We start from the raw sequence: 20,672 nt of genomic DNA, 5'->3' as shown, positions 1-20,672 counted from the left end.
TCCTGGAATGTAATTCCCAATGCTGGCAAACTTCCCAGAGTACAGGGTATCGGATCAACAGTCCTCAACCTCCCCAACACATATTCAGGCTCTAGGTTCTAAATTTACCTTGCAATGCTAATCAGTAGTCGTGGCCCCTTGCCTTCAGCAAAATTAATTGCTCATTTCATGAGAAGACAATCTCTAGACTGGTCTACGAGTTAAACAGCTGTAATTTGCTGACTAGCCTAAAGCAAGCTCATTTTGTTGTACCGTACATCAGTACTGTTGTTGTTCAATAATGCATTACCTGTTAAGCCTTTCTGAGTTCTATATACAAGGAGATTAGGTATGTACATCCTGAACCCAGGTATGTACGTAGTGAACCATGTCAGATACTTCCTTTTCCCTAAAGAACCACATATAAATTACATACTTGGCAAAAATGATCACATTTCAAAGTTACTTACCCTACTAGTATTACTGTTTATGACTAATATACTGAATTAGTAGAACAATACTTTCAGTCTAATTCTATTACTAGCTTCATGTCAAGGATGGATATATAATGTCAGGGTGTGTGAAGGATAGCAAGTGTTCTCTATTGTTTGTTAGCAAGAGATATAGAACAATAAAAATACAAATATCTGAAACTTGGAAGCAAAGTGATTAATTTATGCCTGATCTGTTGTTTTATTACATCTCTACATTTATTCTATTACCAGTCTTAAAGCTCATTTTAACCTGCAGTTAAGTACCGCAAGAAAATGTAAATAAATTCAACTATTTACTAGCTATCTGTATTTTTTATCATGTACTTTTGATAGAATGAGTTCGTTACCTAGCAGCCAATGGTAATATGTCATTAATACCCAACCCAATGCATCCATTACCTTTATTCCTATTATGTAGGCCAATTTTGTTCAAATTACCTTAACCTTGTGATAACACAATAGACGATAAGTAAAATTGCTGTTATAGGTCTGATGACCTCATACCAACGCTAGACAATTGCTTGAAATTCCTGAAAAACAAATTCACTGCCAACAGCATCGTGCTCTTCGTATTTAAAACATTGGTAGCCATAAATTTGAGATGGTAAAGTCACTCATGATTACTAGTAGTTATGTTACCGCCTCTACGCTTAGATAATTCTCACGTTTGCGCACATTTTTCTGTGGGCAGTTTTTGCTAGGGCAAGGCTGTGCAATATTTGCACCTCATTAGTTACGCTGATCTGCGCTTAGATAATTCTGTGAGCAAACCTTGACCACAACTATGATTGATGCTCAGGATTGCTCTCTATTCAAGACACTTCCACGAGTATCAGTTATTATCGCCCTGCACTTTCACAGGCTCCTAAAGCTCAGTGGTCGTAATCACAAGACCCCAGACCCAATCTACACTGAATTACAGTCAAAGATTTTCTATGCATGCTTGATCATCAATTGTTACTCTACGCTCATGCCTTTACTTCTTGTACAATCTTTCTGCGCATTTATCCATAATGTCCCTCAAAAAGAGTTAAAAAGTGGCTGTAAAATTTTCTAGAGTGATCTATTCAGATAGCACAATTATAGTCCAATTTTTTTTTGGTACAGTATTGCAAAAAAAACTTGTGAAACTAGTGGTTATGGAACAACGTACAATGAGCTGCCTCCGCAATTTTACAGTCGCGGAGGCGGCATGACAGCCTTAAAAATTATTACAATACTACTAATTATAAGGAATGTTAATACATGTATGTCTGTCATTTGAATACAGCATTCGCTCCCGTAACGTCTACAGCTTACGTCAATAGGTCATCCATGTCTCCTACATCCAATCACGAGACTATAGAGTCTATACGTATAAGTCCTCAAGTTCCTTCAGGCGCCACAATGATATCGAGTGAACCTATTGATACACCTCGCACCCCATCCTCAGTGAGATTGAAGCGCAATCTAAAACTTACTGATCAAGCTACACTGTTTTATGCAACCAAATACAGAGCTAGTCTGTTTCTCTTGCGTATTTGTCTCGCCATCGGTTTTGGAATTTGCTTGAATATTCACCATAGAACTGCATTGCCTGCAATTGAGACAGATTGCAATCTCACAGCGTCTAATGAAGTAAGGTGGAAAGTCAACAATTCAAGAGTTAACCATTCATATAATAATTGTTTTGTACAATATGATCTTGATAATAATATAAAAGTATCTTTTTGCAAAAATGAAAGAAGAGAACTAATTTTAGATGTAAGATATTTTTTGCATGATGAAGCTTCCATTAAAGGTATAGCGATACCGTATTATTTAGTGGATAGATTTTCAATGATTGTTATGAGAGTAGTCAAGTTGTATCCTATTACAAGCTAGGTTGCGCTGATACGCAAATGATGCTTTTGGCTAAATAATTTCTACACGATATTTAACAATAAATACATCATCTGCTATGACCATGAAAGTGTTTGTGGAGAATGAATATGGCAGCCTACAAAGTAATGTAGACATTGTGTTGTAAAACGAGATGAATGCTGTCAATTAGCGGGTAAGTCTACGCAAGAACAGCAAGCGTATTGACTCGCAAAAGCTTCGTAACATTCACGTTATTAACTTGCAAAACAGGATAAATTACGAAAAAAACAGGATGAAGATATCATCTTAAGAGATTACATCAATAGGCGAGTATGACTAAAGGCGTGGTCACACGAGCACCGAACCGACATAGGATCGGTTCGGAGGCTGGTTCGGTTCGTGGCACATGTCACACGGCATCCGAAGTCACTTCGCTTCCTAGATACCATACGTATAGAGACAGGACACGGTTTCATTAGTAGTTGTTATGTATTTGAGTTAAATATTTCTATTGTAAACAAAAAACTTTGAGGAACAATTATAAATTATATTTACACAGCAGATTTATCAGAAGATCGTTCAGCTGCTCAAAATAAATCACTCGATACAAAGATTTTGCTAACCCTTCCCATCAACATAATTATTTTTTTCTATTAACATATGAATGTTTTTCTATGCTGAGTACATAACAAACAAAAACAGTCTTTATCATAGTACTGTAGTTTTACATAAATAAATCAGTCAACGGCACTTCATCAGGATGAATATGACACATTACTTATATTCTACACAAAAGAAAATCACAACCATTCCCTTACATTTATTCAAAACTTAAGTGCAACATCTTACATTTATGCAACCCAATCACTAGTCCGGGTGAACCTTGTCGTAAATTGCTTCATGTTGTTTATTTAACGAAATAAAAGTATCGTCCCATTTCTTTTTTAACTTTACTCACACGCACGCTAGGAGAAATGTGACGCGTGCTCGCTAGAATTCTAGAATTTTAACCAGCCAATAAGAGCAAGGGTTCGACACGAAATTTCGAGCAGTACCGAAATAGTTCGTTTCGGCTAGAAATGTCTTCGGCCGAACTTTTTACAGCTGAGAGCGACGTCGTTTTGCGTCATTTAGTTCGGTTCGGTGCTCGTGTGACCACGCCTTAAGTATTACCTCCCATCTTGAGCGAGTGAACTAGAGATAGGAGTCTACGAAAAAGCCTTTGGTTCAATGATTATATAATACGCGCTTCTGATGTCTTACAACTGAATTAGTTGCTGCGCAGCTACAAAATTAACAATTTGGAACTTGGTCTATGGTGCAAGGGTTAACGCGTAGAAAAAAATAACAGCCATCTCTGCCAACTTTGGCCGACAAGGCCTAGACTATGCGTGATTGATAAGAGCAATGCTAACTATTTTTTGTATAAAAGCTAGAATGAAAAGTGATCCTTTAGTCTTGTACCTCGTCGCTAACCATGGAAGGAGAGCTATCAAGAGACGCTATTGATAAGCTACAGAAAGAGCTTACGGAGAAGAGGAAGATGTTTCGAAAAGAATTATCTAAAGAAAGAGTGTAAGTATCATTCAAATATAATGTATATTTAAAATAGTTTATATCTTAGTATAAGTTAGATAGCAAATTTGTAAATATTATGTAGTCTAAGCTATAAACTAAAGGGTCCAAATTTTTATTTATATAGGAGGCAAAAGAGGGGCGATGAAGCTCCATCGGCGAAGAAAAGAAAGTCTAAAGATGAGAAGTAAGTTTATTATTATCGTTAAATGCTTTCTATTTAAGAATAACTGAGCAAGAGTATCTGTTGTTGAAACTTTTCGCAGACCAAATTTAGGTTAAACATGCATGCATAGAATAAGTTTGGTTACCATTATTCATTGCATATGTGTACATTTTTAGCAAAGAATCTATCTCATCAGAGAGCTCAACCCAGAAGACAAGTTCTATACCAGACAAAATTGGGCAATCATCCAAGCAGCTAAGCGAGTGAGTTACAAACTTGAAACCCACTATTAATCACAATTCCAAGTGTAAAAAGATTGCAAATTGCAAATTCAGTGAGAAAAGTTGCACACAATATTATGTGCACAAGTTAGTGACAATACCAAGTGGATGATATTTCACACAATATGAACCATGCAAAGACATGCGCGATACTATGTGCATACAGTTGCACATGATATTATTAAGTGGTCAAAGTTCCACAAAATACCATGGAAAACGTGACATAAAATGCTAACAATTATTTTATTTGCATGTCATGCTTGTATTCTCGTATCTAAAAATAAACTGATGCATTGAATTTAATTGTTTCAGACTTACAGGTGAAGATGAGAATTATGAAATGAAAAAACTTAATGACAGTTCATCTGAAAGCTCCGAGGATGAAAAAGATGCTACACTAAAAGGTGTATACATTGATTTGAACGACAACTTTTCTACAAACAAGTTGGGAATTTGTCAAGTAGACCCGACTACTTTTGCATTGTCATACCAAAACAATACCAGATTGTACATTGTATATAAAATCTGGAACATACACAGGCAGGCTGCAAACGTTTCAATCAAAGTATTCAACTTCTGTTCTGATCAAAAAGGGAGAAGTTTTGGAGTGCATTCGTAAATGCGTCGAGAGATTGCTTGGAAAGAACTAAACATTATCGTTTTATGGTAAAAATGAAGCCGTACGCATGAGTGTGTTTCCTATCACTATCCAAAATGAGCAAAAGCAAAAGTGCTTAAATGTTCTTGAAAATGATTTGGAAAAACTCATTCCTCTAGACGAGCTTGGTTCGAAAACAGGGTACTTTGAAGTTGTATTACAGTCTGGTAAAATTCTTAAAAAGTCTAAACGAGAGTATGAGTGGAAAGTTCAAATTTTGGAGGCCAATTTGAAAGACTTGCCTTCTGGACACAAAGGATATTTTCATGTAGTAGATCAGCCAAAACTTAGATTCTTTACAGCGTAAACGAACATTGTACAACTATAACTCAAACCGTTTTAACCGCTGAATAAATGTTTATAATGGTTTGGTTGATGTTTTGTAGAAAATTGTACTTTGTGGTATAAACTTGATGCAGCCTGCAGCAACACATATTCTACTTACAAACTATTCATTGACAGTAAAATCAAAAACAACCCAATAACTAATGAGTCAATTTTGTCAATCCATAAACAGTACCTAGAGCAGTTGTATGAAAGGTATCAGGCGCAGCCACAAACGCATGATGAAATGGAAAGGCTCTCCTTTGTTTCTTTGATGATCACCCGGTACCCTTTATACGTGGATGGTGCGCTGCTTTGGGATGTAATACTATTGATACCTGAAAGAGAACCAAACTTTGAGCATTTTGTGAGGAGAGTATTCACTACTATAGAGAATGTTTACAAAGAACTTTCAAAAGAAAAAGTACAATTAGATATAATCTCAAAAATGATTATTATACCCCAGTATTTTACTAGAAAGTTATTTACAGATGCTTTTCATTGGTTATTAGACAATGCGAATGTAGACAATGCGAATGTTGAATGCGAATACATCAGTTTTGTCAAATTCACTTGTGATTGTATTCCATTATAACAGCTAACACCTTTCTATGCTGTACATACAGAATGAGTTACTGATTTTTCATATATACGGATAGTCCCCTATATTATGCTTATCTATGATTGAATAAAATGCTGATTGAATATTGATGCTGGTGGTTTACTTTTTAAAACGTACACATTCCTATGCAAATATGTATTCATCATTAATCAATAAATAGCCAAATATTTATGCTACAGATGTGAGCAAATATGACTGTTTCCTATGCGCAAAAAAGTACAAGTATCAGTCTGGGCTGTCAAGACACCTAAATGTGCACAAAGTAAGATGCTCAACTTGCAACCAACTAATATCTCCCTGGAAGCAATCTAAGCACGTGTGTAAGGTAATTGCTATAAAATTGATACTCCTTCACTCTAATTTATGATATATTCTTATGAAATTGAACTCATTTCTTTGAATCAACTGAAACACTATGAAAGTAGAGCGAGTTAGCCGTAAATAATTACGCTAGATTATGAAATGCCGTTACTATTTTAGACTGAAACTGCCAACAATAACGGACGTGTTGAACCTTCTGATTGTTTACCCATTCGGTTTCATGATGAAACTGAATTCACTTCTAGTTACAAAGGAATCTACAAACGTCAAACTAACAAAGTGTTGAGGAGAAATTGCACAGCGATTCGTAACTACAGCATGCGTCGCAAATATTCTAGACTCTACAATCTGTGAGTGGAAAATAATGATATACAGAAATCACTATCTGAATTGAATGCAATGAACATATTCTATGAACAAAGTTTAAAATTTAAGCTACAGGCTTCCATTGGGTTTGTGCTAGTGAACAATGAAACAAACAGATTGCGATACTGGCATGCCAGTGCGGGACATGACAAACTTTTTGATACCCCATTGTTGATAGAAAACGAAGCTGACTATAAAGACTTTTTAGAACAACTTTCTCAGAAGCAGTTTATAGAAAGAGCAACTCGAGCGAGACCATCAACAGTTTGGTCTCTGCATTTGATAACCAACATCACATTCTATCTGTATCCGATACCAAATCGTACCATCGGATGTCCAACGACTTTACCAGACTACATCAAACGCAACAAGGCAATAGTGTCGGCTGATTTGGATAGTTCGGGACAGCCTTACCAAAACAACCTTTGCTTATTCCGCGCGATCGCATGTATGCGAAAAGAAAAGAAAACTTTAGAATCTACCACAAACAAATATTTTAAGAAGTGTATTCAAAGCACTACTAATGAAGCAAAAAGTTTTAAGGGTATTTCACTGACGGAGCTACCAAATGTAGAGAAGATATTTAACATCTCAATAAACGTCTTCAAGTTGGAAGGAAATGAGGACTCGGCTGTGGCTACGCTAGTTTATCGCTCACAGAACAATTGCAGAGAAAAGCTCAATTTGCATTTGCAAGATTATCATTTCTGTTGGATATTCAATTTACGACAATACACCAAGTCCTACAAATGTATGTTCTGTACAAAACTTGTAACTTCTCTTCGACTGCTAAATAGTCATACGCGTGGATGTTCTGCACAAACCAAACTTATATATCCTTCAGGCGTGTACTCACCTCCAAAGACTATATTTGAGAAGCTAAACGACATTGGAATTGTAGTGGATGAAAGTCATAAGCATTATCCATACATAGCCGTTTTCGACTGTGAAAGCTATCTTGACACAAGCAATCTACCAAACCCTACAAAAACCATAGAATGGGTAGCAGAACATAGGCTTGCGTCAGCGTCTGTGTGCTCCAACATCGTTGGTTTTAAAACCCCGCAAACATTCCTTAATGATGAAGATGATGAGTATCTTGTAGTCAAGAAAATGATGATATATTTAGAAATGCTTTCTGGTGTTTGCTATGACAGAATGCAGTTGCGATACAAAGATATATTTGACAAACTTGAGAAAGCTAGAACATCAGCTATAAAAAGAGAGTCTTCAGCGATGGATGGAATTGGTGTGAGCAAAATAGAACGCAAATATGAAACTCTTGAAGAAGATTTGGACAGTTATTTAAAAGATTTGATGCGTTTTGATTTTCAAAGCAAATCCTTCGATATTCCTTTAATGAAGAAACACATTGTTAGATAGTTGCTGGAGAACCGTACAAAAATTGACGTTGTTATTAAAAAAAGGCAGCAAGTAAATGATGATACAAAGGCAGCAAGTATATGATGATACAAACGGAAAAGCTCAGATTTCTGGACATTGCCAACTTCTCACCAGAAGGCATATCGCTAAGTGATTATCTAAAGGCAATGGATGTAGAAAGCGGAAAGTTTTACTGGATTTATGAACAATTTACATCGATGGAAGTGCTAAAACGAATGGATTTTCCTAAGAAGGAAGAATTTTACAGCGATCTAAAAAGAAAGGGTATATCAGATGAAGAATACGAGCATTGTAAGAATGTCTGGACAAAAGAAAAAATGACTACACTTCGTGACCTTCTAATTTATTACAATGAAGCTGATGTAGCTCCACTATAGTCACAGCTTATCGAAAGACAAAATGAATTCTTTAAAAGTCGAAACTTGGACTTCAAGTCAGCAATTTCAGTTCCAGGACTTTCAATTCGATATCTATTCCAGCTAAAAGATCCAGAGTCACCTATATTTTTGTTTGGAAACAAATTCAACGATTTATATCATTTAATACGCAAAAACATTAGAGGAGGTCTCAGCCTCGTTTTTCATCGCTATCAAGAGAAGGAAAAAACTAAAATCAAAACCGAATACATACACAAGTTTGTATGGGTTGGGACTGCAGTGCAATGTACCTACACAATCTCTCGTTATGTGACATGCCCACGGGTGCTTTTGTTAGACGTCGACGAGAAACAAACTATAAAATAGAGAAAAGCCGCGCAACTGGTGAACAGGCTACTGAGTGGATAGAATGGATGAGCAAACAGCTTAATATACCATTACGGCATCAATTTAATGGTACGGAAAAAAGAATTGGAGGATTAAATATCCCAGTAGATGCGTATGGTGTAACGGATGAAGGTGAAGAGATAGTTCTAAACTACAGCGGTTGCTGGTATCACAGCCACATGTGTTCACGTACACCTGTTGGTATTCGAAACAACGTGAGTGAGGACAAAGAAAACAGAGCTAAAACATACAAACATTTACAATATTTCATGGATCTAGGATAAAAAGTTTATCATGTGTGGGAATGCGTTTTTGACAGAATGAAAGTAGACCATACAGAAACAGTAAAGTTTTGTATGGGTTTACGTGTACCCGTTGACAATCGATACAAACTAACAGAAGAGCAAATACTGAAGGAGATAGAGAATAGAGAGATGTTTGGTATAGCTGAAGTCGACATTCATGTCCCAGATCAATATAAGGAGATATTTTCTGAGTTTCAGCCTATTACCAAGCACGCATATTTGTCTAGAGATGATATTGGAGATCATATGAAAGAGTTTGCCGAGAAGCATGATCTATTAAAACGCCCAGCCAAGATAAACAGTTATTTCGCTAAAAAGATTTTATTGGCAACACCTCTGTTACGATGGTACATGAACCACAATATAAAGTGTACAAAGGTATACCAAGTGATTCAATATAAACCCTCCAAGTGCTTCACTCGATTTGGCCAAGAAGTCATGAGCGCACGCAGAGATGGAGACATTGATCCTACAAAGAAAGCTATCTCAGACAACTGCAAACTAATAGGTAAGAAAATTGTCTGACCATATGATACGAATGGTAACAGTGAACGCATAGATCTAACCTAATGATTTCCATTTGTAGGCAACAGCGCCTATGGGAGAACCCTTACCAATGTTGAGGCACACACGCATGTATCCTTTCACGAGACGGATGATATCACTGTGGGTAGCCTAATAAACAATCATCAATTTCGAGACCTGCAACAAATAGATGACGGAAAGATTATAGAAGTTGAGAAAGCGAAACGCATGGTGCGATTAAACATACCAGTTCAAATAGGATTTTTCGTACTGGAATATGGAAAGTTGCTTTTGCTACAGTTTTACTATGACTTTCTACTTAAATTTGTCCCGTTCGAAGACTTTTGTCTCATACAATGCGATACAGACTCGCTCTAAATGAGCCTCAGCAAAGAAACATTGTACTTGGCAGTAAAAGAAGACAAACGAGGTGAATTCGTAAACGAGTATGAAAAATGGCTATCTCGAGAATATTGCAACGACCACAAAGATGACTTTTTTCGAACGGTCTTTGCGAGTCAATGTTGGAAAGCACAACAATGTTGTACGCATGCAGCTAAGTACTATCTTAGACAAGCCGGTCTTTTTCATGTAGTAAATGTATCTGACGTGTCATTGCCCTGTGCAGCAAGTGCTACTACTGTTTTGGCAAACAGCCAAAATACAGCTCAAAGGGCATCAGTAAGAGACACACTCAACTCGATAAAGAGGACTATATGAATGTTTTGCTAACTCGTAAAATTAGCACTGGAACTAACAAAGGCATTCGCTCTAAAAACAATTCAATGTTTACGTATACCCAGCATAGGAAAGGGCTAAACTACATGTATGGCAAGAGGGTTGTATGCGCCGATGATGTAACCACGTTGCCTACGCAGTTGTAAATCATTTGCTTGTGATACGAGTATTGCCGAATGTATATATAAGCTTACTTCATATTCTATGATGCTTAGTGATTAGCTGTCATTCTCTTATTAACTATCAGTTATGAATGTCAATATTTCCCGCGGACAAATATACACTAATCTCTACAACTTTGTATGGTTTCGACTGTCACGCTATTATAATAAATGTTTCATTAGTCATGAAGTCAACTCTACAGTATATTTGCTTTATGAGCAACAAAGAATGTGGAATGGAGACATGAGGCGAGAGCTACGAAGTATAGCTTTTGACATGTATGACAATCAAGGCTTTGCAGACTTTCAGAGGGTAGCATCGGAGTTGGAAAATCCTATCGTAGAACATAATCGTATATTGATTATACTCTACATAGCAGTTCAATACGGAAAACTGTACATCGATAGAGGGGAGTCCTTCACTGTAAAGCATATAATCTATGAACTGCAAAAATCTCTTGGAGTATCGCTAGTAAGCAGCATCATGAACGAAGGCAACCTATCAACATTTATCTAATCCTGTTTCATGTATATATAAGCATACACCAACTCCAAATGATCAGTTGTACAAAATTTGCAAAACCCATTACATTTTCTGATTAACGTCGTATGTTGATAATTTGGCAGAATTATAACACTACCATTGGAACACAGCTTTTCCGCTATAATCGCTGGTCCTAGTAGAGCGGGAAAGTCTACATTTATAGCCAAATTGATAAGATTTCATAAAGAAATGATAAAGCCAACACCCAAAAAAATTTATTATTGCTATAGTGAATGGCAACCATTATATGGATCTGAGTGCTTTAAAGCTGTTGAGTTTCACGAAGGAGCCATTGATGCATCTATTTTAGATGGAAATATAAATAATTTGGTTATTTATGATGATCTTTTAACGGAATGCGGTAAAAACATAGAAATGATGTTTACAAAATACAGTCACCACAGAAATGCTAGCGTTATCTTTATAACCCAAAATATGTTTCATAACAGCAAACACTTGAGAACTATGTCACTTAACACGTCGTACTTAGTAATGTTTACAAATCCTAGAGATGTAAACCAAATCATGTGTCTTTCTACGCAAATGTATGGAAAAAAGTCTAATTTCTTAATCGAAGCCTTTAATGATGCTACATCGGTACCATTTGGCTACCTCTTCTTAGATTTGAAGCAAGAAACTCCTGACCTATTGAGAGTTAGAACGAATATATTTCATGATGAAAAAACATATACAGTCAAACATGGATAACTCGTCCACGGATAGCTCGAAAAAATGGTTAATTCGAACATTTCCTTTGGTCCGTTCCCACGTAATGATAAATTGCTATAGATAACTCGAATTCAACACTGTTAATTCGAACTGTTTTTTTGCCCAACAGCTACCGAAACGGTTGTTTTCGCTTTAGAAAATCACTTTATTCAAAGCCATAGAGGTAAACTTCATCTTTTCGTAATTCATAAGCGTCGTTATTACCACCATCGGCAAAATATTTTTGTCAACGACTTTTCTAAGTTTGGTGAAATTTGATTTATACAGCGATACGATGAATAGCACGGGCTAGCCGGGTCACGCGCGCAAGAATTTTCGCCACGCACATACAAAACAAAAATCGCATGTTGTTTTGTATGTGCGTGGCGAAAATCCTTGAGTGCGTGACTCGGCTAGCCCGTGATGAATAGTTTTCCGACGTTGATTCCGTGTTGAATCAACGTCGGAATGTTGAATGTTTAAAACGTCTTAAAAAATGTTGTAATTAAACGTATACGTTGTCTGAGCTACAAAAAACTATTCATCGTTTGACCTAAACACAGAATACGTGTGTACATTCAATAAGTATCTATTAAAAAAGCGTGAGCGATATAGAATGTACCGTAAAACCTCGTAAAACTTCTAATTGAACTGCCTCGGAGTGTTGCTCTTAACGAATCCCAGGTAAAGTAAAGTAATCTGCATAAACTTCAAGAAAAAACGGCAAAATTGATGGTGGGTAAAACCCCAAAAGAAAAAAATGTCTTTTCTTTTGAGCATTTCAACAACGATCAAGTTTTGCCAATGTCAATCTGAAAAACGTCCTGGCAATAACATCACCTCAAACAACAAACCAATCTCAAGTGATAGAAAAATCTCTATACTTTTTCATGAAAACGTTTTAAACTTTACATTAGAAGCATTTAATTTGAAACAAGCCATTTGTGCTTTTGATTTATACTATAGTTTGTATATGTACATGTATCTACTAATAAATAAGTAAATACATGGACTTGTGACAGTGCTCTGATAACTTGAATGCTCTGATAATTCGAACACTTTTGCTCGGTCCCTTGAAGTTCGAGTTATCCATGTTTGACTGTATTTACACTAGCAGAGATGAAGCTATGTCATTACCACGACATGTGGTGAACGAGCAAGAACATGAGTCAGAAACTTAGAAGATTTGCTCCAACCTTGCACTGTTTAGCGAGCTGTGATAAACGTACAGCAAAGTCTATTATTGAAAAGGGATTACCGCAACTTATTGATTGTTTTTCAGATACTTGTCACAATTTGTTGCGAAGAAATATTAAGCTCGCACCTACAGAGAGAAAACGATTAATAAAATACAAAAAACATATAAGAAAGATCGCTGACAAATCAACTGTTAAAAAAACTAAAAAAGCTCTGATTCAAAAAGGTGGTTTCTTGAGTTCACTTTTAGCCCCTCTGCTAGGGTCAGTGATCACACCATTATTGAGTGGTATTTTTGAAAAACGAAAGCAATGAGCGTGAAAAGTATAAAAAAAATTTATTTAGTAAATGCTTCCCAAATTAAACATTCGACAGAAGGTTATAAGGAGAGAACAAAGCCATTGTTGTCTAAAGAAATCGAGAGCTTAGACAAAAACATGATGGAAATAATTAATGATTCATCACTCTCTACTGATGAAAAGGTTCAGAGGTACAACAATTTACTGTTACAGTATCAAACCGTATCAAGTCAAAGTTCTCAACCCTCTAAAGAACTCGGTGTCTCAAAAACAAATACAGTGTAACCTCGGTTTTCGAACGACTCGCAGTTCGAACAAATCGGAGTCCGAACAAAAAATTCAAGCAATTCTTGCTTCGTAGTTCGAACAAAAATCGGAGTTCGAACGCCGGATGCTGAGCGGCGTTGACCGTGACCAACTGTTGTCGCCAAGAAAGGATGCCCCGACGTCCGAGATTAAACAAATGTGTAGCAAATGGGCCGAGTTACAGAATTTCGGCAAACTCCACCACTCCGATAAAGCTGCAGCCACAAGAGTCATCAATGACTTTAACGGCACTATCATGAACCACTTCCGAAAAGTGTTAAAAAGAAGGCAGAAGCAAGTGTCATTGGATAGATATTTTAAGAGAAAAGAACATCCTGTATCCTAAAAAATCCTATTCATAATTCTTTTCTTTATCCTTTTTTATTTTTACACGTTCATGTTAACGAAATCTTTCGTATGGAAGATTACGATAGTAATTACATTACGTTTTACGGGTTACAGTTATGTTTATGTTATTTGTGTCTTTGCCATTTTGCTTAACATTTTCTGAGATATACATTGTTTTTTTATGTGTTGGTCAGCATTTTAATGTGCAATTTCATGCATAAAATAATGTATAAAATACATGTACATGTACTAACAAGGTAAACATTCAGGGTGTTGGAACGGATTAAAACAATTTACCTTATTTGTAATGGGAAAAATGATTTCGGTGTTCGAACAACTCGGTGTGTGAACAACCTTCAGGAACGGATTATGGTCGAGAACCGAGGTTACACTGTAACCTCGATAAAAGCCAAGGGGGTATTTACAACCCAATAGAAATAATACCTAAACCGTATCAACCTAAACCACAAAGCTGAAAATTTGTGGTTTATATTGAAAAAAACCACTAGCCCGAAAGTTTTTGATAATGGTAAAGTAAGCATCAAAGGCGAACCGATTCCAAACAATAACATTTCAGATATGGTAAACAAGGCAGTGAATCCAAGACAGCTAAAGAAAGACATACCAGGATGGGATAGATTTCATCAACTTCTGACTGAAATCAATATTCCTAAATCTCTGTTAACGCGTGAGAGCAAAATACCACTACCATCAAATCTGGTTGTATCTGAAAATGAAAGTATAAAGTCTCACTCCCATCAGCGAGATACGCAGAAGAAAGCAGGGCTTGGCAATTGGGAGTCACACGATCGCTAAAAAATATGCGAAAAAACAAAAGCGGAAGGCAAACTAATATAACAAATGTATACTTTAACCCAAAGCACAAAGTGAGATTTACTAGAAGAACAAAGCTACAAGCTGCCATAAAAAACAAAGTATCATCAGCAAACGTCGATAAATGGCTGCAACAAACTGATTCGTACACTCTACATAAACCGGCTAGAAAAAAGTTCAAAAGAAGAAGCTATATATCGTTACGGGTGTCAATCATTTAATAAAACTGGATCTAGCCATTTTTTCTCAGTTTGCAAAGTACAATGATGGATACAAATACATATTGTTTATTATCGAGGTCTTTAGCAGAAAGGCACATGGTATTCCACTAAAGTCGAAGTCTGGTTTAGAAGTTAGCAAAGCAATTGATAAATTTTTACAAAGTCAAAACCAAGATGTATTATATTGTCAAACGGATAAAGGTACAGAGTTTCTAAACGCTTACACACAAAATGTATTCAAGAAATATAATATTTATCATTACACCTACACCAACCAAGAAATCAAAGCTAGCTATGTCGAGAGGTTGATGCGTACGCTAAAGCAAAAGATATATCGTTATTTCACTCATACCAATAGCTACAGGTATATCGATGTGTTACAAGATTTGATCGAGTCATACAACTCTACACTTCACAGGGCTCACAGTAGAGCTCCTAATGAAATAAATTACGCTAACCAAGAAAAGGTATGGCAAAGTGTGTATAATCCCGATAAGCCTATCACAGAAATCAAATGTAAGTTTAAATTTCAACTCGGTGATAAAGAGAGAATATCTAAATACGCCACTACTTTTGCTAAATCATACTTACCAAATTGGACTGAAGAAATCTTTACCATTTCCAAAAGGCATAGCACCACTTCACCTGCATATTCTCTCAGTGATGACCACAACAATGAACTCATTGGAACGTGGTATGAGCCAGAGCTGCAAAAAATAAGAGTTAAAGACAACACATACAAGATAGAATCAATTGTGGGTCAGCGACAAGTAAAAGGAAAAAACAGTATCTCATCAAATGGTTAGGATATGATTCTAGCTTCAACTCATACATAAACAAATCAGATTTGATTAAAGACTATAAGAACTAATGCTCTTGAGTCAATCGCTCATTGTTCGCAAGATGAGGGTTGTACTACCGAGTAACGCCTCTCTAAAACACTTTCCAAGCAATACGATAGCTGAGTATACAGTTAAATTACCTCAAACTATTGATCTAGCAAAAGGAAGATGGGAAGTTGGACTAGACGAGATATCATTTTACATGTCATGGCACAATATTAAAAACGCTTATGTCATCATTTTGTTAAATGGGACTGATCACAAAGTAACTATTCCCGATGGATATTACGAGTCAGCATCAGATTTAATCAAACAGCTAAATGATAGCATAACAGAGAATGTCAAAGAAGAAGTAGTTTCATTCGAATACAACGACATAACAAGAAAATGTAGCGGGATTGATAAAAGCTGTGGCTAGAAGAAATATAGGAATAACTTACTCAAAAAGTCTGGCTGATCTGATTGGGATGGAAAGAACTTTTATGAGTTTCGGAACATCTATTACCAACAATTCAGTTTTAATGAAAAATGGAAATGATCACTACATGGTTACAAAAGGAACGAGTGTAGTTCGTCTTCATACAATATTTGAACTGTTAGTTTATTGCGATATAGCATCTGAAACCATTGTCGGGGATGTTGAAATGCGTCTTTTGCGATCAGTCATCGTAGAAGAAGGTCACTGGAAAATGCAATCTACGAAATTCAACAAGATCCAATACGTTCCTGTTTCTAAAAAGAGTGTGAGCACTATATCTATCTATATATACACAGACTATAAAAAGCGTGTACCATTCGAAGACGGACGTGTCATTGTTACACTAGATATAAGAAGAGTATTACCTATTTATGAATAATTACAGAATGCATCTCGTACCATTCGATTGTAATCACGCTGAACAATCGTACAAACATTTCTATAGTCAAACTGGCTCAGGCTCAATACCTATATTTAGTGGATCTAAAACGCAAGTTGGCTATGGTCTCGGAGGAGTCTTTGGCGGATTACTAAAAGCCGCGCTACCAATAATAAAAAAGCTTCTAGCATTGGAAAAACTGCTCTAAAACACGGTATAAATGTTGTCAAGGATGGTTTGACCGGTAAAAATGTGAAAACATCGTTAAAAACAAATTTGAAAGCCGCTGGCAATGATATACTGGCTAAAGGTTTAAACAATGTGAGCTATATAGTTGGCGGTAAGTCGGTTAAACGAAAGAATAAAAGAAAACGACAAAGCAAAACAACAATCACTTCTTCACTACCCGTTAAGCGTAGAAGACTCAAACAAAAAGCAGAACCTAGAGATATCTTTAACGCATAACAAAGAAAAATGTCACTTATATTCGAGCATAGCTGCTTAGCCGCTAAGCCAGAGCTAGATATATTTTCAGCTCCACCAACAATGGCTGCGTTAGAAGATAGTTGGAGCACTGAGTATTTACCCACCACATCTTTAGACGATACGAGTCCAATAAAATTCATGATTTCGGGAGACTCAAACCACTACATAGACCCTTACTCTAGTTACTTGTATTTAGAAGTAAAAATTACCAAGCAAGATGGAACCGACATCGATGCTGGAACTCAGATAGGTCCAGTTAATCTGTTAGCTCACAGCTTGTTCGGGCAAGTAGACGTATGGCTAAATGATACATTGATCACATCGTCATCAAACCTGTACCACTACAGAGCTTATCTCGAGACTTTACTGTCATTTAGCGATGAGTCTAAAAAATCACAACTGACTATGAGTCTATACTCAAAAGATACACCAGGCCAAATGGATGATATCGCTGACGCTAATACAGGGTTAGTCGCGAGAAGAGGATTTACCGATAAAAGCAAAACGGTACCACTCATATGTAAACTCCATTCGGTTATTTTTTTCCAAAAGCGGTTGCTACTAAATGGGGTAGATATGCAAATAAAACTCATCAGAAATTCTGATAAATTCGTTTTGATGGGCGCAAACAACTCAACTCACAAATTAAAAATAACTGCTGCATCGTTTTTTGTGAGAAAGGTTAAGGTAAACAATGGTATACAGTTGCAGCACATCGAGTTGATGGATAAAAAAATGCAACCAGCTATTTACCCTATTAGAAAGGTTGATATGAAAACCTATAATGTAACCACAGGCTCACTGTCTATGAACGAAGAAAGTCTATTTAGCGGTATTCTACCAAAAAGAATAGTTATTGGTTTTGTAACCTCTAAAGCTTTCGAAGGCGGGTATGATAAAAACCCGTTCAATTTTACTCATCAAAACCTGTGCTATTGCACTCTACTAATTGATGGAAAAATGGTTCCACAAAAACCGTTAGTGAGTAACTTCACTACTGGAGAAACACTGAGAAATTATTTCATGCTCCTACAAAGTACAGGACACATATTTAACAACGGTGGCGTTGATTTTGATAGATCAGATTTTAACCAAGGTTATTCGCTGTTAGCCTTTGACCTTACTCCAGATCAAGACGAATCTGGTTGCTATCACATACTTAAGAAAGGAAGCATTAGACTGGAGTTAAAGTTTGCTAGCGCTCTTACCGAATCAGTCAACATTATTGTGTTTGCTGAAAGCGATGCAGCGATCAAGATTGATAAAAACAGACAAGTTTTGACAAATTTCTCGCGATGGATACGGAGCAAATATACAAAGTACTCAAAGCTGATAAAGATATGGACAAGCTAAACTTTAGGGGGGTATTGACAAGATTCCTAACGAAGAGTTCACCTTTCCATCATGCGCCGTGATCAACACAAAGCCACATACAGAAAGAGGCGAACATTGGGTGTGTTTTATCAAAAACAGAGACAGAACTGGTATATATTTTGACAGCTATGGATACGCACCTTACAATTTACCCGAAGTGGGAGATGTACTGGCTAATTGCATAGACTGGACATATAATGCCAAATCACTTCAGACTCCATTCTCTACTGTATGCGGAGAATATTGTATCTTCTTTCTAACGCATATGGCAAAGGGGTTCCCTCTAGATCATATTATTAATCTTCTTGACGATAATGGAGATACTTTTGCAAATGATGCTTTCGTCTATAGCTATACAATACACAAGTACAGAAATGTTATCAACACTACTATAGCAGTTTAAATGTGATTGATATTCCTCTGATCATTCAAAGCGTAGCCAATGCCCAATACTAATCATGGGTATGCTTATTTACAACATAGACAATATGTTATTATACTCTGTTGCAATTGCTGTATTACTAAATATGAGATACATCAAACACTCTTTACTCACTTTACTGCTGTGCCACATCGAGGAACAAAAATAGCATTCTAATATACATATAGCCTAGCAAAGCACCATACAAAGAATGTAACTAGTAAAAAGAATAGTAAAAACTTATTCAACGAAAGAAAGGCTAAAAAGAATTAGTATACTCACATAATAGTAATGATCAAACTCTGAGCTGCACTGAAGAGACCTCAAAGGTCGAAACAAAAATTGTCTGCAGATTGAGTTGAGTCTTACAAACAGTTCCATCATAAGTAGCGATGTTATGCGAGCAGAACATAACCTATAGAATACAGCCTGTAATGGCAATGCTAGGTTTCTTGACTAGCACAGTGCGATAATCACTGATGCAGATCTTGTGAAAGTTTCGAATAGAAGAGCAATCATGAGCATCATAGTTGTGGTCAAGGCTTGCTCACAGAATTATCTAAGCGTAGATCAACGTAACTAATGATGTGCACAAACAGCTTTGCACTAGCAAAAACTGCATACGGAAAGAAGTGCGCAAAAGTAAAAATTATCTAAGCGTAGAGGCGGTAACATAACTACTATTACTATACAAATTTTGGAGCTGATAGTAGCGGAAATAACCACATGAAATAAATAAATTTAGCAAATTAGTTGTATTGATTATTAATAGACCTGCATGGATAAAATTGAATATATAAGCCTTGTAGAATATATTGCAAAATTGAAAAAGGCCACTTTTGATTACTAGTTGCCTTATTTTTGTTGAATGGCATATCTTGTGGTATTTGGCTTAACCTTAATAGGCCTCTTTCGTATGCAGTTGCTGGGAAAAATATATACACAATAGCTTTGGTAAAATCACTCAGTTCAGAGTCCTTGAATAACTGTACTAGCTATTGTGTCTGTCATAGACTGGATCTATTGCCTTGTTAGTAGAGTTAGTAGCTTTACAGCTCGGCTATGACACATATAATATACAGCAGAGCCAGTACCAGATGCTGTAGTTCATATTGTCTGATCCTCGACTGGGTGGTGTTGGTTGGCATCCTGTACTACAATTCTATTACTTTGTTAGCAGAGGGAGCTATAAGCCTTCTAAAATGCAGTACAGCTAGTACCAGACACCCTAGTTCATAGTCCCTTTGTTCATCTGCGGGATGGTATAGAAGTAGAATGTCTTCAGCTGGTCACTTTCTTGTCCTTTCTGTAACACAACCATTTTAGATTGTATGGCTATTAGCAAGTTTATTTTCTGTATAACCATTTGTGAAAGGTGTCATTTAAAAAAATTTTTGCGCATTTTTTTACTTTTGCTGCATGTTTGCAACTATAGCACACAAACACTGTATGCGCCTTCATAGTAAACAGTTTAAAACTTTGACACTGTTCTATAGCTCTTTGGAGTAGACTTATGAAAGGAAAAACTGTAAAAGGAAAGATTTGTCTAGCGAGCAAAGATAGCTCTCAGCTGTGCAGCAGCACAAATATCGTTAGTATAAATCATTCAAGAATCCCTCGACTGGAAAGTGATGAATAACATTAGTGGAAACATTTTTCATTGTTGTGGTGCTCTCCTGGCAGCCTTTCCAACAGCGGAAATGTTTTGTA

The 20,672-nt window shown here is 36.4% G+C and overlaps 1 protein-coding gene and 1 pseudogene across 1 annotated transcript; both read left to right on the top strand.

The window, feature by feature from the left end:
- Positions 1–3,792: 3,792 nt before the first annotated feature.
- LOC137402421 (uncharacterized) lies at positions 3,793–10,004 on the top strand (annotated as a pseudogene).
- Positions 10,005–15,580: 5,576 nt separating this feature from the next.
- On the top strand, positions 15,581–18,944 carry LOC137402420 (uncharacterized protein F54H12.2-like). The gene is made up of 2 exons (XM_068088919.1): positions 15,581–17,839; positions 18,528–18,944. Exons 1-2 carry the CDS (start codon positions 17,156–17,158, stop codon positions 18,942–18,944), a joined length of 1,101 nt encoding a protein of 366 aa, XP_067945020.1. The 5' UTR covers positions 15,581–17,155.
- The last annotated feature ends 1,728 nt before the right edge of the window (positions 18,945–20,672 follow it).

This window comes from Watersipora subatra, chromosome 8 (genome assembly GCF_963576615.1).
Source record: "Watersipora subatra chromosome 8, tzWatSuba1.1, whole genome shotgun sequence".
NCBI lineage: Eukaryota > Metazoa > Bryozoa > Gymnolaemata > Cheilostomatida > Watersiporidae > Watersipora > Watersipora subatra.
This window is presented reverse-complemented; position numbering and strand designations above follow the sequence as displayed.